At 42.5% G+C, this 23,896-nt stretch overlaps 1 protein-coding gene and 1 non-coding gene across 2 annotated transcripts; one reads left to right on the forward strand and one right to left on the reverse strand.

Annotated features, from left to right (window-relative positions):
* Positions 1 to 479: 479 nt before the first annotated feature.
* LOC120877521 (retinitis pigmentosa 9 protein-like) lies at positions 480 to 8,108 on the forward strand. Its single transcript, XM_040259877.1, has 4 exons — positions 480 to 484; positions 1,961 to 2,087; positions 7,020 to 7,081; positions 8,020 to 8,108. Exons 1-4 carry the CDS (start codon positions 480 to 482, stop codon positions 8,093 to 8,095), a joined length of 270 nt encoding a protein of 89 aa, XP_040115811.1. The 3' UTR covers positions 8,096 to 8,108.
* On the reverse strand, positions 6,436 to 6,508 carry TRNAG-CCC. The gene has a single exon. It is a non-coding gene; the product is annotated as a tRNA-Gly (tRNA).
* Positions 8,109 to 23,896: the final 15,788 nt, after the last annotated feature.

Here is a 23,896-nt window from a genome sequence, read left to right on the forward strand (position 1 = left end):
AGCCCACTGGAAGGCCAGGACAGGCCTTTCAGGGAGGATCTTGAATCCTAAGCTGGTGGGTGGGAAGTGGGAGGAGGAGCCTCCGGGACAGGTCAACCCCACCCCCTTCTGCTATAACAGGTCCTTTCTTCTGGCTTCGCTCCCTCCCCCTGCACAGTCCTCATCCCCATGACCCTTTCAGTGTCATGGAAGTTGAAAATTATGATAGGTAAATCACCCATTCTGTCCATGGAGAATCCCATGGACGGAGGAGCCTGGCGGGCTACAGTCCACAGGGTCGTAGAGAGTCGGACACGACTGAGCGACTTCACACACACACACAAATCACCCACAAGTATAATGACAGATTGGAACCATAATTAACACAAGGCTCTTTTTGCATCACATTTTCCCTGCAATCTCTTGATTCTTCCAAAAATAAAATCATGCCAAGACACCAAGTTATTATTTCAGTGAATTTAAGTTCTACAACCCCTAGGATGCGGTATAGCATCAGTTTATTTATTTGGGACTTCTGACTGCTGGGCATATTTTATTAACTGTTTTAGTTATAATGTTTTCAGTTTTTACTGAAAAAACACCTTTTTATTTTGGCCTATAGTTGCTTTTTGCTGATTGAAATGTGTTATGTTCCTATGAACATGGTTGATGACCAGTGTTTTTTTTTTTTCTTTCTAATTATGAAGAACCTCCTCTTGAGTTTATCAAGGTCAGTGTAAAGTTTGTATTTTTGGTTTTTCTCTGAGACAGATTTGACCAGAGCTCAGACTCACTTGTTTTGAAAAACAGCTACTTAAGGTTTGAAGTCCTTTACGGTAGTCCTCTCTCTTCTCTGCAGATGGCAGTCAGTTCGTGCACTTTGGGCTTGTCATAGTCTTTGCCTCTGCAGAAGTTTAATCTGCCTCGTGTCTGTCCCTAAGACACCCCTGCAGGCCCCCTGGGTGTCCTCAGCACTCGCTCCCCTTCTTTCTGTCTCCCTTGAGACTGTGTCTTCTCGAAGCTCTGCTGCCCCAGGTTCCTTCTCTGATGCTCCACTGCTGATTTCTTGAATGTCATCAGTTCAGAGAACAGTGGACTCTGAGGACATGTGAATCCATCCAGTCCAGCCCACCTGGTGCAGAGTCCCTCCTCCAGCACCCCGGCCACAGTGTCAGTGTGTTTCTCTGGGAGTGAGACTTAGAGGACTTAAGGCCAAAGTAACCTTTCCTGTTTGGTAGCTTTTAACTTAAAAAGAAATTTTTTAGAAAACATTCTTCTATTATAAATTTAATATTCATGGAAACATGAAAAAAATCATAATGTAAAAAAACAGCACCTTAATTATACAGTGCAGTTATTTGGTGGTGAAAATGCATCTCACAAATACAGGGTGTATGAGATTATAAAACATGACAGTGGCCTTCAAGGTCTAATAATCTATTTTACTCTGATACATTATTTTTATTGTTCCAGGAAACCTTATTTGTTTAATTCTATCTTCTGCCTCATTCCACAAAGCTTCTAAGTTAGCAGAAAATTTTTTGTGATCTTAGAATCTAATTTTTGTGATCTGGAATTAGAATTTGGAGCTCACAGATCATCCCTGTGTAAACACCAGTGACTTTTCTCTAAGAACAGCTACTTTGTTTTTGTAGTAGGCTAGACCACTCCAGTGTTCTTGCCTGGAGAATCCCAGGGACGGGGGATCCTGGTGGGCTGCCGTCTATGGGGTTGCACAGAGTCGGACACCACTGAAGCGACTTAGCAGCAGCAGCAGCAGCAGCAGCAGCTCTTCTGGAATAGTTATTTCCATTTTCTCTCTCAGTTATAATCTGTCTTTCCAGCTCTTCAGAGGATAACGTGATGACATAGGGGTCTCCGGCCCATGAGCAAGCCAGGCAGTGCTGTGTTCTCAAGCAGGTGGGAGGAGAGCTCTGGCGCTTTTTTTGCCATAGAGCTTACACACTGTTTCCTTTTTCAGGAAGAGACTAAGCCAGAAGACTGTATACCAGATGTCCCAGGCAATGAACATGCCAGGGAATTTCTGGCCCACGCACCAACCAAAGGACTTTGGATGCCACTCGGGAAAGAAGTCAAAGTCATGCAGTGTGAGTGTGGAAGGGTTTCAAGTAACAGACTCGGTTCATGCAAGTTATAGACCACTGTCCACAAACGAGTCCACTCCTTTTAATTCATTCTCACACCATGCTGTTGAAGTCAGGGCATGATCTCTAGGCGACAGATGAGGAAGCCGCCTTCCATGTGTTAGTCCATGTCTAGGGTAAGCGGCAGAGCAGCGCCTTGACTCCAGGGCTTCTGGCTGCAAGGGCAGTGATCTTCCACAGGACTGCAGCTGCTTGCAGAGTCTATGCTTCAGTAATATTCCTGTAACAGAAGGGATAGTCCATGTAGAAATGCCATGGGGGACGAAGGATGCATTGGGGGTGACCTTGGGTCACCTGGGGTCTCCTTGGGTCTCACTTCAGCGTGTCCTCATTAGTGGTGTTAAGGTTTATCCAGATGACCTGAGAGGAGCTGTGGGCCACACAGGGTGGGTCTGGACCAGGTGGAGCTGTGTGCACACCATCCACCACACCAGCATAAGATGGCATTTGAAGAAGGGGTACTGCTGCCTTTAAAGACATGTGTTGTACAAAGATTCTTCACGCACACAATTAAAATAGCAGTTCATGTTTCTTTGCCTCCATTCACACACCATCCTTTCCCAGTACCTAGGTTACAACAATTAGCTTTATTCAGCATTGCAGGGAATACCTGAGAGCATGTTTTTTAGGGATTTTGGTGTCCATCTTGAAGACTGGCAATCACACTGATTCTTGCTCATCACTGGGAGATAAAAAGTTGTTGGAAGCTCTAAGTGTGTGAGTAGGGCTTGTTGAGTTTCACTGGAGGGTGATCTTTCTAGTCTGTCCAACTGAGAACTTATGAGGTCAGTACCTGTAGGTTTTTCTTCTAGGGCTGGGTTGTATTTTCCCAGAGAAGGCGGCTCTTCCATGGAGGGTGAAGGCCAAGCTGCTAGTGTTGTGGAATCTAACTGGAGCAAAAAGGCTGGGAAATCTTGCCATCTGCTTTTTTTATGTGTTCCCGTAATCTTCTGAATTTACTGTCACACCTTGCCTTCACGTGTGTCTGATGTCCTTTTGCCAGAGATCCTATGATTTACCTTTTTCAGACAATAACTTCTACCAGGGCTAGTAAGAGTTGCCCTTGGACTTTTAATCAGTCCTCGTTATTTCAACTCCTTTACCCTTACATTCAACAGTATCTGGTGCTCAAAGCTCAATTCCTGAGCTCTTTGGAGGTTCTGCAAAGAAAAATTGAGTTGATTCTCAGTTCTCCCCTCTGGTACCTTAGAAGTGAATTTTCTGGTGTCTGTTCATTTTAGTGATTTATTGCATTGTGATATACAAAATTTTTTTGCATTTGACTCTTACAGTTTTTCTCTGTATGTTTGGGTTTGTGGCCTTTTGAATATGCTTTATTGCAGTTTAATATAGATATTATGAAGTTCACCCATTTTAAATAGTGATTTTTAGTTAACTACTGAGTATATTTATTTATTGCCATAAATAAGTTTTAGAAAATTTTATCCTCTCATTAAGATCCCTCAGGACTCTTTCCAGTTAATCACCATTTCAGCCCCAGATAGCCATTAATCTACTGTTTTTATCAATTTGGCTTTTTTGGATATATTATATGTAAATGAATTCATACATCCATTTATAAATTACATGAGAAATTCAACACGTTATAAAATAGGCTTTTTATTCAATAAAATAGGCTTTGTGTTAGATTGCCATTGCTAAGTCGCTTTGGTCATGTCGGACTCTTTTCAACCCCATGGACTGTAGCCCACCAGGCTCCTCTGTCTGTGGGGTTCTCTAGGCAAGAATACTGGAGTGGGTTGTCATGCCCTTCTCCAGGGGATCTTCCTGACCCAGGGACTGAACCTGTATCTCTTGTAGCTCCTGCATTGCAGGCAGATTCTTTACTGCTGAGCCACTGGGGAGGCCCTTGTGTTAGATGATTTTGCACAATTGCAGGCTAATGTATCGATAGGTGTTATGAGTGCATTTAAGCTATGCTAAGCTATGATATTCAGTAGGTTAGGTGCATTAAAGTGCATTTTCGAACTACGATATTTTCAACGTACAATATTTTTATTGGGACATAACCCAATCGCAAGTTTTCCTTTGTTTTTTAGGATCTTACATGGTTCATTCATTAATTGCATTTGTTTTTAGAATCGGAGTTTAATGAAGAAAAACTTTGATATGATCTACCAATTCTTTGTCTTCTTTAAAAGAAACTGTTATCTTACAGAAATATTTCCTTTTTTTCTTTTTTGATTTCAGGTTGGTGCTGTAAATGGTATAGTCACTGAACAGGGGACAAAGAATGCCCTTTTTTTTTTATCAAAGGCAATCAAAAGTTAGAACAGTTCAGAGTAGTAAGTAGAGCCCCACCATATCAATTTACATATATCAGAGACAGTGAAAATCAGTGAATTAGGCTGATATTCAGTAAACTGGAAATTCACACAAAATACATTCCCAGAGCCATTCAGCCAAAATGTCTGGTGTTAACCACATTTGTGTTAAGTCACAGGCATACCTTGGAGATAAGGCAGGTTTGGTTCTAGCAACATCTAGAAGTGAATATCACAATATAGTGAATGACACAAATTTTTTTATTTCTCATTACATATAAAAGTCATGTTTACACTATACTGTAGTTGGTTAAGTATGCAACAGCATTCTGTCTAAAAAACAAAGTACATAACAATTTAAAATACTTTCTTGCTAAAAATTGCTAACCATCATCTGTGCCTTCAGAAGGCTACAGTACTAACTTCAAAGATCACTGATTACAGATCACCCTAACAAACGTAACAATAATGAAAAAGTTTGAGATATTGTGAGAATTACCAAAATGTGACAGTGGGACATGCAGTAAGCAAGTATTCTTGGAAATAGGATGCTGACTGACTTGCTCGACACAGTTGCCACAAACCTTCGATTTGTTAAAAAAACGCGGTATCTGCCAAGTGCAATAAAGAACGAGGTATTATGCCTGTACATTTGTGAGACAGATTCTTTAACAAAAAATTAACTTCTCATTAAAGTGTTATTTGCTTATACCTTGGGAATAGTAATTCTTTTTCTGAAGCAGACATTGTTGTTTACTCAATCACTTTTTTAAAATTATTGTATTAAAAAAAACATGTTTCATAGCTAAAATAGGGTTTTAGTTTTCCAGGCTTTACCTAAAGATTATATCTTTAAACTATAAGCTAGAAATGTATATATAAATTGCATATACTCTTTACTTGACAGTAAAATAAATCTATCATTCCTCACATTATTTTAACAGTAACTTCCCAGGGGTGTAAATTCAGTAACTGCTTCTATCAAGTAAAATATATAGCTGTCTGGCTGTACTGAGGTTGTCAGCATAAATCAGACTGGAGTCAACAGACATTCCCCGGTTTTTATGACATTTAAGATGCTGTGTTTTCATTTTAATAATCTGATATAACTTATTTTGACATCAATCATTCCACTTCTAGTGGAGTGACAATTTTTACAGATACCATAGAACATAGTTTGGCAATAAATCCCAGAAACTTTAAGGATATTCATTTTGATTCAGAAATCCTATTTATAAGAATTTACCTTAAGAGTATAAGAGAACATTAGTATATACACAACTATTTACGTATGTATAGGATAGTTTTCATTATTATATGTTTAGAAAAATGAAAACTAAAGAAAAATGGAAAACAATAGTCCAACATATCAAGATAAATTAAATACTGACATAAATTACTGTAACAGAATATTTAGCCATTAGGAATTGTGGCTTAGAAGAATATGTTATATCATGGGGAAATGTTCATGAAAACATAAATGAAATGAACAGGGTTTTATATAGTATGATTATGATTTTTCATAAATTATGAATAATGATTGAAAAAGAGAGACCAGGGAGTTCCCTGGTGGTCACAGTTAGGACTTGGTGCTTTCACTGATGTGGGCGCAGGTTCAATCCCTAGTTGGGATACTAAGATCCCACAGACTGCATAGGATGGCAAAAAAGAAACCCCCCAGAACAAGAAAAAAACACCACATGTTACTGTTATCTCTGGGTAGTAATCAACTTTTTCAAAACAATTCTCTGACAGTATCTAAAATTTCTATTATAAATGTTTATTCTTTTTTAAAACAAGATAATTCATATATCATAACATTTCCCATACATGTGTTCTTATTTTTAAGTAATTCAAATCATTTAAAATTATCTATACCTCTGGTATATTTCCAGACTTTGGGAGACTTATATATTTTTGCATATCTATAAATTTTTCATTCTTATATATGATTTTATTTTTTCTGTTATTATTTAGCTGCACCAGTTGTGGCATGTGGGATCTAGTTCCCTGACCAGGGATTGAACCCAGGCCCCCTGCATTGGGAGAGCAGAGTCTTAGCCACTGAACCACCAGGGAAGTCTTCCTATATGTGATTTTATAATTCACTTGTTTTTCTTAATACTATTAATATTTCATGGTCATGTATCCACATTGAACAAAGAGAGTTGCATCAATATTTCTTCCTTGAATAATATTTCATGATTCTGCTATGGTTTATTTCTTTATAAAGGGTACTTAAATTATATCCTGTATTTTCTCCTTTTGGCTGCATTGTGTTGCTTGCAGGATCCTGTTCCTTGATCAGGGGTTGACCCTGGAGCCTCCGCAGTGAAAAGTGCAGAGTCCTAATCACTGGACCACCAGGTTAGCCCTCCTATATCTTCCTGTTTGGGAAATTCTTTTCACAGCTTCAGTGAGTTGGCAGTGCTGGTGCCCCTTAGGAAGGATTAGAACATCTGAACAACCAAACTGAAAAAGAATAACTGGCTTTTAGTAACCTAGGGGTTTAATGTTTAATTAACTAACAACCTAGCAAGCCTAACCCAACTTTAACCCTTTTTTCATCCAACCCTTTTTCACCCTTAAGGCACATGAAGATCCCATGTATGACATCATACGAGAGAATAAAAGACACAAAAAGGATATAACGTGAGACTCTTCTGGTGATAACAATATCTTCTTAAAGTCTGAAATCATACAAAGTTAGAAACAGCCATTCCAGTATTAGAGAAATGGTTTAATAAAGATGGTATTTTAATTGTGAAATGTTTGGAGAACAGGAGTAATCCCTGAAATCAGTATATGGGGGATGCACAGGCAGCCTGTTCTGCTTGAGTTAACTTAAAAGTTGGCCAAGCCCACTCACGTCACAGACAGTTGATGTTGGCAGCCCACATTGTGATATCTAGTTCTACTATGTGATTGAGTCTCTTTCTTATGTTTTATCTTCTCCATTGTCTTTAAGGGTCTGAGCTATTGTTAAAAATTAGACATGAATAAACAGGGAGAAAAAACAAGAGGGTTTTTTTTTTTTTCAAATTGGTGATATTGAATTGTAATTGTTGAGGAGGGAGATTACCTAGTATTCACCTGAGAATACAAAATGGCTTGTACACTGGTTGCTGCTGCTAAGTCTCTTCAGTCATGTCCGACTCTGTGCAACCCCATAGACGGCAGCCCACCAGGCTCCCCTGTCCCTGGGATTCTCCAGGCAAGAATACTGGAGTGGGTTGCCATTTCCTTCTCCAATGCATGAAAGTGAAAAGTGAAAGTGAAGTCACTCAGTCATGTCCAACTCTTTGTGACCCATGGACTGCAGCCTACCAGGCTCCTCTGTCCATGGGATTTTCCAGGCAAGAGTACTGGAGTGGGGTGCCATTGCCTTCTCCATGTACACTGGTTACAGTCATGTAAAATAGGCATGGATATAGACAAGAATAGGGAAATATGCAAAAGTAAACATCAGTACTATCTTTAATGAGATGACTATTTGTGACAGCTTTCATCCTCTACTGCTCTTACATTTTTATCTAAAAAAATTTTTTTTTACATTGAATATGGTTATTTGGTCAATCTTATATGTTCAGGATACAACAATCAAAACAATTGCTGGAGGATTCAGCGTCAGATGACGATGGGAGCAGCTCCAGTTCCTCAGAATAGAAACACAAGAAAAAGAAGAAAGAAAAGCATGAGAAGAAGAAGAAAGCAAAGAAAAAGAAGAAAAAATGAAAGAGTAAGTCTTCCAAGTCAAATGAAAGTTCGGACTCAGAATGACGGAGCCTGGCTTATTCAACATTCTCTTCTCAAAAACCAAACACTGTGGCCAAAGATGAGAGGACCTGTGGAGGAAGGCGGAATCGGAGAGGAACAGGAGAGACGCCCAGAGGGAGGGAGTGTGGAGTTCCAGGGTTCTCCCCTGCCTTCCAGGGAGGATGTGAGTTGTGTGTTGCCAGGTGCTAGCTCTGGCTGGAGCCTGACTTCAGGCTGGAGAGCTTTTCCCCTTGTGCTCCTCCCTGCTGATCCCTGTGGGTCCCAACTCCTTAGAAATGCCTCGGGCATGGCAGCCAGATGAAGGGCGTCTCTGAGGAGCTCCTACGGGTGCTGCCGTAGGTTCCACCTCCAGGGTGGAGCTACTTGTGTAGAGCTCAGGCTTGATTTCCCTCTGCTGCTGAGGATAATAAAAGCTCACCATTTATGTTAAAAATACTCATTTACTTTTAAATCATCATAATATGTGTGAAGTCGCTCAGTCGTGTCCGACTCTTTGTGACCCCATGGACTGTAGCCTACCAGGTTCCTCCATCATCATTATACGTCCAAATTTAGAAGGTGTATAAGGGGAATGCCCTAGCAAGTCCAGTGGTTAGGACTCTGTGCTTTCACCACCGCAGCCCGGGTTCAAATCACTGACTGGCGGACTAAGATCCTGCAAGCTGCGAGGATCTTAGAAATATATATATGTAGAAGGTATATATGGTTTTAATCATGAAAAACTTTCCTCTTTTCTTCCCCAGCTATTCAGTTCCCTTTCCCAATGGCTATCAATTTTACTAATTTTTCATCAAGTCATCCAGAAATATCTTATGTATCACAAGCAAATGTTTTTTTCCCTTTTTTAATACAAATGCTAGCATACCATGGAGAAGGCAGTGGCAACCCACTCCAGTACTCTTGCCTGGAAAATCCCATGGACAGAGGAGCCTGGTGGGCTGTAGTCCATGGGGTCGCTGTGAGTCGGGCACGACTGAGTGACTTCACTTTCACTTTTCACTTTCCTGCATCGGAGAAGGAAATGGCAATCCACTCCAGTGTTCTTGCCTGGAGAATCCCAGGAATGGGGGAGCCTGGTGGGCTGCCGTCTATGGGGTCGCACAGAGTCGGTCACGACTGAAGTGACTTAGCAGCAGCAGCATACCATACCCATTTGTCTGAACTGTTTAGATTTTTTATTTTTCAACTCAATAGTGTAAAACATGTTGGTCTTTGCTATACACAGAAGTCTCAAGTTCATGAAAGAAAGACAGTGAAAGTCGCTCAGTTGTGTCCGATTCTTTGTAATCCCATGGACTATACAGTCCATGAAATTCTCCAGGGCAGAATACTGGAGTGGGTAGCCTTTTCCTTCTTCAGGGGATATTCCCAACCCAGGGATCGAAACCAGGTCTCCCACATTGCAGGCAGATTCTTTACCAGCTGAGCCACAAGGGAAGCCCATAAAACTCTCTCATGTTTGGTTGAGTTTTCAGGGGAAGAGATCAGTTCAGTTCAGTCACTCAGTCGTATCCGACTCTTTGTGACCCCATGGACTGCAGCAGGCCACGTCTCCCTGTCTATCATCAACTCTCAGAGTTTACTCAAACTCATGTCCATTGAGTCGGTGATGCCATCCAACCATCTTATCCTCTGTCATCCCCTTTTCCTCTTGCCTTCAATCTTTCCCAGCATCAGGGTGTGTGTGTGTTAGTCGCTCAGTCGTGTCCGAGTCTTTGCGACCCTATGGACTACAGCCCACCAGGCTCCTCTGTCCATGAGTTTATCCAGGTAAGGATACTGGAGTGGGGTGCCACTGCCTTCTCCAGGGGATCTTACCAACCCAGGGATCGAACCTGGGTCTCCTGCACTGCAGGCAGATCCTTTACTGACTGAGCTACAAGGGAAGCCCAGCATCAGGGTCTTGCTCAGTAAATCTTTAACCCAATTTTCTGTTGATGGGTAGAGCTGTGTTCCCTCCCTGCTATTTACCTGGGGCCAAACTATGGTGGAGGTAATGAAGATAATGGTGATCTCCATCAAAAGATCCATGCAGGCACTGCTACAGTCTGTGCCCCCAGCCCTGCAGCAGGCCACCACCACCACGCCTTCGCCAGAGACTCCCAGACACCCACAGGCAAGTCCGGGACAGACTCCTGTGGGGTCACTGTTCCTTTATCCTGGCTCCTGCTGCACAAGGTTCTGTTGTGCCCTCCAAGAGTCTATTTTCCAGTCCTGTGTAAGTTCTGGCAGCTCTATGGTGGGTTTAATGGCGACCTCCTCCAAGAGGGCTTATGCCTACCCACACGCAGAGCCTCTGTCCCCGCGGTAGACCACTCCCGACCCATACCTCCACAGGAGATGCTCAAACACAGTTCTGTCTCAGTCTCTGTGGGTTTTCTCGGTCCTGGTGCGCACAAAGTTCGTTTGAGTCCTCTGAGCGTCTCTGGCAGGAATGGGGTTTGATTCTAAACGCAAATTTGCCCCTCCTACTGTCCTGCTGGGATAGCCTGTAATAACAATTAACAACCATGTCTTTAGCACTTATTGCCATTGTACCATGATTATTATTATTCACAGAATAACTGATTCATAAAAATTATAAGGACATAGGAATCAGTGTACTGGGTCAGCTACCTACATCCCCAAATATAGCCTCCTCCTGTTGGCTAAGGACAGTGGACATTAGGACTTGTGGCTTTGACTGCTGCAGCTGAGGCAGGAGGGCCAGACGCTGCCTGCAGCCAGGAGAGGGCGTCTGTTCTTACTGAGCTCAAGTGGAGCCAGATCTTGCTCACAAGCAAGTGTCCTTCCCTCACCACCAGAGTCTCTTGCTGCTTTCATCACTCAGGGTCCTAGGAACTCACTGTTCCCACTTCCTGCTTTTTCCCTTAGGGGCTGGATTTCCCCCTCCTTCAAGGATAACCAGCACAGGCCAGGCTGACTCCTTCCCAACTCCCCTCAGTAAACTCCTCCTCAGTTCAGTTCAGTTGCTCAGTCATGTCCGACTCTTTTCGACACCATGGACTGCAGCACACCAGGCCTCCCTGTCCATCACCAACTCCCAGAGTTTACTCATACTCATGTCCATTGAGTCCGTGATGCCATCCAACCATCTCATTCTCTGTCATCCCCTTCTCCTCCTGCCTTCAATCTTTCCCAGCATCGGGGTATTTTCGAATGAGTCCGTTCTTCACATCAAATGGCCAAGTATTGGAGTTTCAGCTTCAGAATCAGTCCTTCCAATGAATATTCAGGACTGATTTACTTTGGGATGGACTGGTTGGATCTCCTTGCAGTCCAAGGGACTCTCAAGAGTCTTCAAACCACAGTTCAAAAGCATCAATTCTTTGGCACTTAGCTTTCTTTATAGTCCAGTTCTCACATCGTACATGACTACTGGAAAAACCATAGCTTTGACTTAGACAGACCTTTGTTGGCATAGTAATGTCTCTGCTTTTTTTTCTCTGCTTTTTAATATGCTGTCTAGGCTGATCATAATTTTTCTTACAACTGTTCCTAGTCTTGACCTTGAAAAGTGTGTCTCAATAACACAACTGGCTGGAATGGCTCAGAACATCTTCTTTCTGAAAACCCTAAGGCCAGTTAAGTCAAGCAATGTCTTACACTTATCCTTGGCATTTCTAGCTCACCATGCAGCAGGAAATTTTCCTTCCAGGAATTTCCTTTCTCCTGCTGGAGTCCCATTCATGATAAACATACTCTATTACAATATGGAAGAATATCAATGATTCTCAAGCTTATGGGACATCAAAATCACCTGGAATGCTTGTTGAAACAGATTATCATGCCCTACTCCTACTTTTAGTATTTCTAATTTACTAATTCTAGAATGGACTGGGGAATCTGCATTTCTAACAAGTTCCCAAACAATGCTGATGCTGTTAGTTTGGGGACCAGATCTGAAGAACTGCTATCTAAATGTGTTCAGTTCAGTTCATTTCAGTCGCTCAGTCATGTCCGACTCTGCGACCCCATGAATTGCAGCACACCAGGCCTCCCTGTTCATTACCAACTCCCGGAATTCACCCAAACTCATGTCCATCAAGTCGGTGATGCCATCCAGCCATCTCATCCTCTATTGTCCCCTTCTCCTCCTGCCCCCAATCCCTCCCAGCATCTTTTCCAATGAGTCAACTCTTTGCATGAGGTGGCCAAAGTACTGGAGCTTCAGCTTTAGCATCAGTCCTTCCAAAGAACACCCAGGACTGATCTCTTTTAGAATGGACTGGTTGGATCTCCTTGCAGTCCAAGGGACTCTCAAGAGTCTTCTCCAACACCACACTTCAAAAGCATCAATTCTTCAGCGCTCAGCTTTCTTCATAGTCCAACTTTCACATCCATACATGACCACTGGAAAAACCATAGCCTTGACTAGACGGACCTTTGTTGGCAAAGTAATGTCTCTGCTTTTGAATATGCTATCTAGGTTGGTCATAACTTTCCTTCCAAGGAGTAAGCCTCTTTTAATTTCATGGCTGCAGTCACCATCTGCAGTGATTTTGGAGCCCGTAAAAATAAAGTTTGACACTGTTTCACTGTTTCCCCATCTGTTTCCCATGAAGTGATGGGACCAGATGCAATGTTTAACCTCTTACTAAAGCCTTTCTCCACTTTCTGCTTTAACTCGTTCTCTCCACTCACTGCAGCTCTTGCAAGTTAATTCCTGTGCCTTCTCCCTCACTCCAGGTTTCTCTGTCTTCTATTTCTGGCCTACATTCTGTGTCTGTCAATTAAGCCTGTTATCTCCCTTGACCTCTGGTTTTTCTCCCCGGATTACCCAAAAGAACCTCAAACCAAATTCCTCCTCCTCTGGGAATTAGAATTTCTAGACTGCCGAGCCCACAAAGCTGACCAATCAAATTTCTTCATCCTAAAATCTCTCCCTCAAACCCACCACCATCCCCACCCCACTTGCTAATCCTATTAAGGAAGTCAAAAGAAGCCACCAGACTTCTCTTTACTAAGGTATCTTAGCCTGTCATCATGGCTGTGGTTAACACAATTGTAAAACGACCCCCAGATTTCCTGCCCAAACCTGTAGAACCATTACTTGAAGGGATTTTACTCCCATGATTAGCTTACACTTCTGGACAGTTTGGTTTTTTCAAAGGGCGACTGTTTGGGTGATCAGAACCAACTCATGAGAAATCTAAAACCAGAGGTTTTTTTTTTTTTTTTTTTTTTTTGCAGATAGCAAAGTATTCTACTCTGGTTCCCACAAAGGCTTCTGCTTCAGTCAGTTTTGACTCTTTATCAGCCCATCTCTCTGATTTTTGGGTCAGTGGTTTACCCTGTGACCATGATTCTCTAACAGATTTAAGAAAATTTGATCATTAGTTTTATTTGTTAGGAGAGTGAGGACTTCCAACCTCTTTATACACCAGACCAGAGACCAGAAGTTGATGGATACTGTTTTGAGCCACCACATTTGTGGTAATTAATGCTCGCCCACATGTCTGGAAGATTCTTGAGGGCAGAGACCGTCTTGTTTCATGTTATAGTCTCACCTTCTCCCACCTGCTAGTCAACAGCTGACTTTATTTAACAGTTGCAAATGACTTGCCCTTTCCAGGGACTGTCCTTTCTTGAAGACAGCCATCCTATCCAGGGCCGTACCTCATTTCCAGGGGCATCCTGCATCAAAATGACTGCTCTATGCAGCAGTGTAAGACGCAGCCTCTTGCCCTAACTGGGACAATTCTGGGTCATTATAGCTCATAAGCTCTCAGTGGGATTGGCCAAGGCCTTTGTTGTGCCTGCAACATACCCAAACGCTTCCCTCCACTTAGTCATGCTTTCTTTGTCCCCTCAGAGATGTTATTCCCTATAGCACATCCCATTAAATTTCCTGCACCCAAATCTCCATCCCAGAGTCTGGTCCTAAGGAACTCAACCTGGCACAGAGGTACGATGGCCACTTGGGTGGATGAAAGGTGAGTGTGGTCAGGAGTTATCCTTCATTTTAGACTCCCATTTTCCAAATTCATCCTTGACTTTTCATCTCTCCTCTAGGATAAAGGCAAGACTTTGGAAAGAATTACAAAGCAGGAAAATGTTCATCAGTACTGTCCTCTTCTTTGTGCTTCCCTTTCCATATACTGGTATCACTGTCTTCCCCACTTTCTAGGGTCCAACCCACAAAGTCTGACTTAGTCTCATAAAATTAACACTAAGCCGTTCATTCACAAATACCTGCTTATGTATGATGTTCCAGGCTCTATACTCTCCCTTGGGGATACTGCATTGGCTACACTAATTCACAACCCTAAGGAATATATGTTCTCCTTTGATGAAGTTAAGAATGTTACAGGTCTCATCTGTCATGTCATTAAATGGGCTATGAAAGTGAAGATAAAGGTGATGCCAGAACACACAGGAGTATCACATAATCTAGCCTTGGGTGGGGAGTATATAAACAAAACGTTTAAGGAGTTAGACAAAATTATAGGCCTTATAAGACCAGCCCTGGAAACACTATCATCGTTTGCTTCTCACATGAAAAAAATGTAGTGCTTAATCACTTTGAGGGATTAATCCATCTTGAGGGATAATTGGTTAATATAGGGAATAAAGTGGCTGCCCCAGTGGCTCAAGGGTAAAGAATCCACCTGCAATACAGGAGCCACAGGAGACATGGGTTCTATCCCTGGGTTGGGAAGATCCCCAGAGAAAAGCATGGCAACCCACTCCAGTATTCTTGCCTAGAGAATCCATGGACACAGGAGCCTAGCGGTCTACGGTCCATGGAGCCGCAAAGAGTCACACATGACTGAAGAGTCAGACACAACTGAAGCAACTTAGCACGCACACATAGGGAATTAAAGGACATTTTTCTCTAGGACATTTTCATCACAGGGTAACTTGGAAGCAACATTGAATGAACCCATTCTTGGAGGCACCCCCATCCCCTCACATCTGCTCTGTTCTTTCAAATAACCTTGGGAGAGCCTCCAATCACTTAAAAATCTTTTTAGCATGTAGTCCAAAACCTAACCTGCACCATTTATTGGGAGATCGGTTCCACCAAATGACCACATAAGTCCTAGAATCTGAGTATAAAGCTCTTTTGTTTGCCTAAAGCTTCCTTTATCCCTAAGCACTTACACCGGTTGAAAGTAAAGCACATAATTCCACAGGCCACCCCTGGAAATATCCACCCATGGACCTCCTATGTGCCTGGCCTCCATTTATAAATAAATTAGTCAGTATGCTTTCTATCTTCGTGATAGTTCTTCTTTGTAGGGAATGTTTAATCATTTATGCCCTCCACTCCATCATCCTTTTCTCCTTATCTAGAGATTTGTGGAGATTACAAAACTATTCATGACAACTGGTGATGTCATGAGTGATGTCGCCATTTAGAGAGAAGAAGAAAATGCTTAAAAATCACACACTTGCAATTCATTTGCTCTTTTGCAACTTATAATTCCAAAGGCTTTACAATGTGATATTTTCTTAACTTGTTTTTCTGATATAATGCTTTAATAGTTCAATCAAGAAAGAACACATATGATTTAGCTCTTCCTTGAAGCTGGAACTCAGCAATTTGTTTCCTATGAAAAAACAGTGGAATTCATTTCCTTAAACATGTTGTATCACAGATTCAAGATGTTATACAGAGAATCATTACCAATATCTATAGTTTCCAATTTTAGGATAAAGCTAAAGATCTTGACAGTTTGCCTGAGCTTAGTTATCATCCTTCCCTTTGTGACCACTGCAGGGAAGAAATGGCCTTTAAGGGGATATCAAGCCACCACTCCAGGACCAGGGGTTGACTGTGAGGAAGGGTTACCTGTGTGAAGGGAACCCTGGCATGCTACCACCCTTAAGGGAGTTGCTAAGCTTCCAGTACTGAATGTAAGATCTGCCAGGATCACCTACAAAATTCCTTGTAACCCACAATATACATTCATGTAACTCACTATACCATCAACATATAACCCACAATTCCATGTAACCCACAATACCATCAACAGCATTAGGAGTTAAGTATGAAAACCAGCATAAAAATAACATTCCACAGTATTGAAAGGCTTTGTCTCTAATCTTGAAAGGTAAGACCTTCCTTATAAGGTATGTCTGTTACCTGGGTAGAACCCTGCTGTTTGTTGTTGCTCATAAGCAGTGTTAGTTTGGAGGCCAGAACAGACACCAAGTAGGAAACCCCAAAGTCCAAAGAGCAAATCGTAAGACAAACTGAACACAGGATAGATACCAACCTCTAGAGCTGCTGGATATTTCCTACACTTTATAACATCTGCCTCTGATCTCTGTTAATTTGTAAGGGACCTTGGTTTTTTTATCTCCTACAGTTACCTGAGAGAAGGGATTTATACATTAAATAATCCAAGATGCTTAAAAAACAAAAGAAAAAAAACCCACATCTTTCAAGAAAATGACCAGTCTTCAAGACACTATCCCATACGATTCTATAGTTTGTGGCAGCAAAAAATATCATTGGCCAAAAATAGCAGACAATTTATAGAAGAGAACCTTTAGCCTGGAAATTAAAATGTTGACTGTGTAACCTGGAGTAAACTGAGTTCACATTATCTTCTTCACGGAACAAGTCAATCAGGTTTTGGTTTTTTTTTTGGCTGCACCACGTAGCTTGTGAGATCTTAGTTTCCCAATCAGGATAATGATTGAACCCCGGCAACTTGGTTGTAAAAGCAATCAGTCCTAGCCACCGGACTGCCAGGAAATTTCCCAGACTTTCTTTCAGACATGGCCAAAGGAGAAAGTGCTGAAAACTACAATATTGTGAAGGGGGAGGGTAAATTTATAACTGATGCTGCTGCTGCTGCTAAGTCACTTCAGTCGTGTCCGACTCTGTGCAACCCCAGAGACGGCAGCCCACCAGGCTCTGCCATCCCTGGGATTCTCTAGCCCACTGGAGTGGGCTGCCATTTCCTTCTCCAATGCATGAAAGTGAAAAGTGAAAGTGAAGTCGTTCAGTCCTGACCGACTCTTCGAGACCCCATGGACCGCAGCCTACCAGACTCCCTGTCCATGGGATTTTCCAGGCAAGAGTACTAGAGTGGGTTGCCATTGCCTTCTCCGTATAACTGATGTGATTTCCCCAAATAGAAAAAGATTCCCTTGCGCTCTGATGGGAAACCACATGGGGAATGTAGAAGACGACTAAAGGTAAGGTGGCTGGTGTTTTAGTTTATTCATTTTACAATTTAGACATTGCAGTCTAGGGCTCACACATCTGGAATGGTCTCATTCGTTATGGAGCTTACACAATGCTTCCATTTCTTGTGCATGAGTGGTCTCTAAACACAGTGGCTGAGAACAATCTCTCTTGCCATCTTTTATAAGCAGGGACTAAACACACCAAAGCCAAAAAAGTGCTCATGTGAAGTCACCCTGTTTTTAAAAATCCCTTCCAAATTACTGAGCATGAACTGAATTTATGATTACAGCCAAGAGTTAAGAGGTGACAATACCCCAAATTCTAAATGGACATAGTAGGCTTAAACATGTCAAGTCCAAAGGTTTGGGAACTAAGACTGGAACCAAACTTCCCGGGGGCCTTTATGTGTCCTGTTCTTCATTTACCTGCTTTGCTCCATTCTTTGCACCCCTAGATATAATCATCTCCCAAAGCTCTCCTTAGGGTCATCCCTGCCTCCCCACTCCTGTCACCTGTGCCTCACCAGTCCTAGGATGGTCCAGGTGTGCATGGGCTGCTAGTCCAGTCCCTCTATCTCACCGTTTTACACTTCTCCCAACCACAACCCACACAACGAAGCAAAGCAACTTCTCTTCCCAAGTTAACTATTTTCCATGGAAGTTACCATTTTTTTCCATATACTCAAGTGCAAACTCCAATCTTTTAAAGATATAATTGTATTAGGCCTCTCATATGTCTGTCTTATACTCATGCAAGTCAGGATCCTCATCACTTTGTTCTGTTGAATTGCAACACTTTTTGTTGAATAAAACTGATTTTCAGCCATATAGTCACTCTCCATTCTAATTTCTCCTATAAAATACTTTATATGCTGGTTGAAATTCCTACAGCCCCTTCATTTCATTTCTCTACTCAGTCTGAATTAGCCACTTACTGCCTGCAGGATAAAGTCTATAAGGGAAGAGAAACACACTTATTTTACCCCATTCTCAGCCTCCTTCCCAATTCCTCACAATTCTTCCCTCCAGCAGGATAATCTTGAACAGAATCCTGCCCTGGCTGTCTATCTGAGCTCATGCTGCTGTTTCTATTCCCTCTCCAAACTTTGTGCTTTTATTTCCAAAAGTGAAGTCGCTTGGTCGTGTCGGACTCTTTGAGACCCCATGGACTGTAGCCTACCAGGCTCCTCCATCCATGGGATTTTCCAGGCAAGAATACTGGAGTGGGTTGCCATTTCCTCCTCCAGAAGATCTTCCTGACCCAGGGACTGAACCCAAGTCTCCTGCATTGTAGGCAGATGCTTTACCGTCTGAGCCACCAGGGAAGTCCATTTATTTCCAAACAGATCCTAAATTTGTGTGGAAAGTCTCTGCCTGCATGTGGATTGCCCATTCTCAGTCATCCAGCTAGATGTCCTCCTGACTACCACAGCCCACCTCCACCCAGCTCTCTATCATCTTCTACTGGAGCACTTCATTTCACATTACACTTCAATTTCCTGGAGTGCAGAAATTCTAACAGAGTCTCTTTGCAAATCCTTTGAATGTGGACAATACAGTTTAAGTGACAACACACTTTCAAAATGAAGAAATGCTATTGATTCACCTGGTACGGAACCAGCACAACCAATTAGTATACTATATTAGTATAGTCACTTACACTGCAGTGATTTTTGAGGCTCTCCTGGACTGCAGTCCCTCCTTGCTGGCCATGGTGGGTGTGCTTCGGAGCCTGACACCAATGCTTTCACAGCCATCCTGTCGTTTCCACTGGTAAACTGCAGGGCACACTCATATTCACCATGAACTTGTAATAATTTGCACTAATTTCTGGTGGGCCACACCATAAGTTGGGGAGGGAGAGAGCTCTCAGGCGGCATCCTGATTATCCTTCCAGCCTCATGATAAGACCTTCCTTTGGAAGATGTCACAGGGCCCTGTGGACTCACTTCTTCAAGGAGGCATCCTACCTCATCCGTGTCACCCTCCTCTTCCAACTCAGAGTCTTCTGAATCCTCAGGAAGCACAATGGTCAAAGCAGCTCTTTTCTTCAGCAAATAGGCTGTCTTAACATTTGAGAAGCTGCTCAGCTCTTTCAGCTTCCTGCCTTTCAGTCTTTTTAATCTTCGCAGTTTTCAAGTTCTCATTATACACCTTCCCCAATCTCATCATTCATGATCATTTCCTCTTTATCTGCACTTAATTTCCTATTGGTGACTGGTTGTTTCCAAGATCCCTTGGTTTTGTTGTCTGATGCTGTCTCTTCACCCCTAGAGGGCATTTGCTGGAGGATTTCTCTACCTGAGCTTCAGAGCAACTCTTGTCACACTGGATGCCCTCATCCACTTTGTTGACCTGGGCCAACCAGGTAGGGAAGGGAATGGGCCCCTTGCAGCCATTGTTCTCCACCTTATAGACTTCATCCTGGTTCCTGCTCCCCACTGACATCTGCTCTGCTCCCCTCCTACCACTCACTTCCTGGTGAAGACTCAGGGGAATTCCCAGACTATTCCTCAGTCTACCAACTCATATTGCACTGGATGCCCTCATCTACTTTGCTGACCTGAGCCAAGCAGGGAGGGGACGGGACAGGCATCTCAGGGTAGCTGTTGCGCTCTACCTCTTCACCCACATTCTCAGGGGAGCCATGGCTCCTGTTCTCTGACATATTTTCCCCTGCAGTAAAGGGCTTCTGAGATTATTCTGAGTGTAGGCTCAGGTCTTTAACTGCTTCCATGCTGGTGCAGAGTGGAGCATGAAGCTTCCCGATGAAGCTTGTTCCTATCTCTAGCAGACTAGTACAGTTTTGAATTCTGGGTATTCTGGATCTCACTCTGTCATTCAGAGGTGGTGGGTTTGGGAAAGAGTTGCATATCTCTTATTTTCTTCACCCAAGTTCATCTCTATGATAAATCCTGACTTTAACATCTCATCATGTCTTACAACATCAAGCTACTACTCCGACTGGACAACTCCGTGTTCATCTTTATATGCAATGTGGTCTCCACCCTCATGAGGTTATAAAGCACACCTCTACTTTTACAGGAACTCTGTGAAATGCCATTGTGCTGCAGTACGTTCTCTGGCATAGTTTTACCATAAGCCACATCATACAAACCCACAGGTTGTTTCAGTGATTTCCAGAATTTTATTATAGAGGATCCTTTGCCCTGTTCTAGCCTCCTTGGCTCTTTCTTGGATGCATAGCTTCCTTGAGGTGCGTTTCTATACAGTGTAATTAGAAGGGCTCTTGCCATTTAGCTCCCTCTTCTGGGCAACAAAAATCAAAGCCTAATATGTTTCTTGATGAATGTTGTCAGTTTCAATGTCCATATTAGGGATACTAGTCACCCTTCCTGTGTCATGGGTTTTGCCTTCTGAGTGCACATCTTGTTTTTCTATTCATGTTTTCAGCCTGTTGAGGTTCAGTATGTGTGTGTTTCATTTTCATTTCTTCCCCGTAGCCACCATATTGTTGGAATTGTGCCACATCATAAGACATAGGGACTATGGGTCTTCGATTAAGGATAGTGGGTAATGAGGACTGAGGAACAGGAAGGCAGGATACTCACTGAGCACCGTAGAACGTGGAAAATACAGACTTCCATTTCTGAAACCTAGAAAGAGAAGGGGATAGTCATTTTGTCTCTTGAAGCCAGTCACAACATTCAGCTAGTGCACACCTGTACATCCATACCAATTGTTTGTTGGGTTTTTTTTTTTAACCAATTGTTAAAATACTGAGTTTACTCTATGCCAGTTGGTTAACAGCCCCTAGTTCCTCCCTGGACATTCGCAGAAGTCAACCAACAAGGGAGGAATGACTATATCAGTGGGGCCTCCAGAACCCCTCTTCACACTAGAACAGCTCTAGGGCAGGCATCTATTCCACCTGGTTGATTCCCAGGCCGCCAGTTGGACAGCATATTAAGAAAAGCACTCCCAACTTTGTAGCCTTTTAAAAGAGACCAAGTGCATACCAGGTGTAACTCAGGCTAGTCATGGTTACAAGAAGGATAATACCAGACCTTATAGAGCAAAAGGGAACAAAAGTTCTTTGGATTTAAAATCCTTCCTAAGCCTATGTATTCATCACTATTCATTCACACACACACACACACTTCCCCCCATTTCCACTTTTAGGGATAACCACTGCAGTGGTGTCAGTAACACCAGACACGCTTCTCTCATACAAAGACATTTTGGGGAAGGGCATCTGACATTGCCAGACAGATTTGTACAACTGATAAGTGAAGCCAAGATGAAACTTCTAACTATATAAAAGAACTGGTAGTTACATTCACATCAGTGTTGTGCAGCTGATCTCATGAACTCAGTTTCACTGTCGAGGAATGCATCAGTGTGCCTCTCGTACTTGATCTAATATTTTGTATAAGCATATGCATATGGGTATTTTCCTTTACTGAAGGAAAAGGAAGTCTCAGCTTGGATTTCAACATTGTCTTAAGAGGTTTGTTGTTGTTGTTTAGCTGCTAAGTTGTGTCCAACTCTTTTGTGACCCTATGGACTACGGCCTGCCAGGCTCCTCTGTCCATGGGATTTCCCAGGCAAGAATACTACAGTGGGTTGCCATTTGCTCCTCCAGGGTATCTTCCCATGTCTCCTAATTGGCAGGAGGATTCTTTACCACTGAGCCACCTGGGAAGCCCTCTTAAGAGGTTAGAAGTTACAAAAGGTAGTTCATGTAACCATAGAGACAGATAACTTCAAAGCTAGTCCGTGGAGGGTCAGATCTGGAACTCTTGTTGAAACTATTGGAAGAGTATGTTCTTCTCCTGGATGACTAGCCACAGAATCATTATAGGCCTGAAAATGTTGTGAGCATCTTTGCCACCCTGAAATAGTGGCTAACAGTGAGGCCAACATAGAGAAAGTAAAAACCTAGAATGAGAGGGAAATAGACTAAAAAATGGATTATGTCCTTGGAGTCCCCATCTAGCTAACCAGAAGTTGACTAGATGGCTTTACTCTTGGAATTTTATACATTTCTTTTTTCACTAAAGTCTGAATTATGTTGGAATAGAAAAAAAAATTACAAATTTTATTCCTACTCCCAGCACTCACTCACCACTTTAATTCTCCTAAACCACAACTCTAGAGGACAAACAATTTAAACCTGAGGGGGAATGGTGTGGAAAAACCACAGAGGCATCTCAACCTGTTAATTAAAAGAATATTTAAGTACACTATGAATTGTTTTCTGTTAGAACCCCCTACCCTCTGTACTCAACAATTTTCCCCTTAAAATTCTTGTCTCTGTACCATTTTGAAACAGCATTTCAACATCTGTACTAATTAGGGAATCTCCAGAGAAACAGACCCAATGGTTTATATATAGTAAAGTTTCTTGAAGGAAGTGGCTCATGGTGGAGTTGCTAGTCCAACATCTGCCAGGTAGAGACACAGTGAGGAACTGTAGGTCATAGGCCATAAGATGGCTCAAGGTTCTCTTGCTCAGACTGTGACTACTATTCATCTGGGAACAGTTATTGATGCATTCAAAAGCTCTCCTCATCACACCTGGCTTTTTACTTGGAAAAGTTACACTATATATACAACAGGCTTTATCTACAGCAGGATACTTGGAAGAATCACCCCATGGATCCTCTTGCCTGCCCACAGCCCTTCCCCCCATGCACTGAATGAAATCCTAGATGTTTGCCTTCCAGACATTTTCAAATCTTATTTGTCTATCTTCTTCCAAACTACTTTTCTGTCATCACCATAACAGCTTTCAGAACCTTTCAGTTCAGTTCCGTTCAGTCGCTCATTCATGTCCAACTCTTTGCGACCCCATGAATCACAGCACGCCAGGCCTCCCTGTCCATCACCATCTCTCGGAGTTCACTCAGACTCACGTCCATCGAGTCCGTGATGCCATCCAGCCATCTCATCCTCTGTCGTCCCCTTCTCCTTCTGCCCCCAATCCCTCCCAGCATCAGAGTCTTTTCCAATGAATCAACTCTTCGCATGAGGTGGCCAAAGTACTGGAGCTTCAGCTTTAGCATCATTCCTTCCAAAGAAATCCCAGGGTTGATCTCCTTCAGAATGGACTGGTTGGATCTCCTTGTAGTCCAAGGGACTCTCAAGAGTCTTCTCCAACACCACAGTTCAAAAGCATCAATTCTTCAGCGCTCAGCCTTCTTCATAGTCCAACTCTCACATCCATACATGACCACTGGAAAAACCATAGCCTTGACTAGATGGACCTTAGTTGGCAAAGTAATGTGTCTGCTTTTGAATATACTATCTAGATTGGTCATAACTTTTCTTCCAAGGAGTAAGCGTCTTTTAATTTCATGGCTGCAGTCACCATCTGCAGTGAGTTTGGAGCCCCAAAAAATAAAGTCTGACATTGTTTCCACTGTTTCCCCATCTATTTCCCATGAAGTGATGGGACCAGATGCCATGATCTTCGTTTTCTGAATGTTGAGCTTTAAGCCAACTTTTTCACTCTCCTCTTTCACTTTCATCAAGAGGCTTTTTAGCTCCTCTTCACTTTCTGCCATAAGGGTGGTGTCA

Source organism: Oryx dammah, unplaced genomic scaffold, assembly GCF_014754425.2.
Source record: "Oryx dammah isolate SB20612 unplaced genomic scaffold, SCBI_Odam_1.1 HiC_scaffold_18, whole genome shotgun sequence".
Lineage (NCBI taxonomy): Eukaryota > Metazoa > Chordata > Mammalia > Artiodactyla > Bovidae > Oryx > Oryx dammah.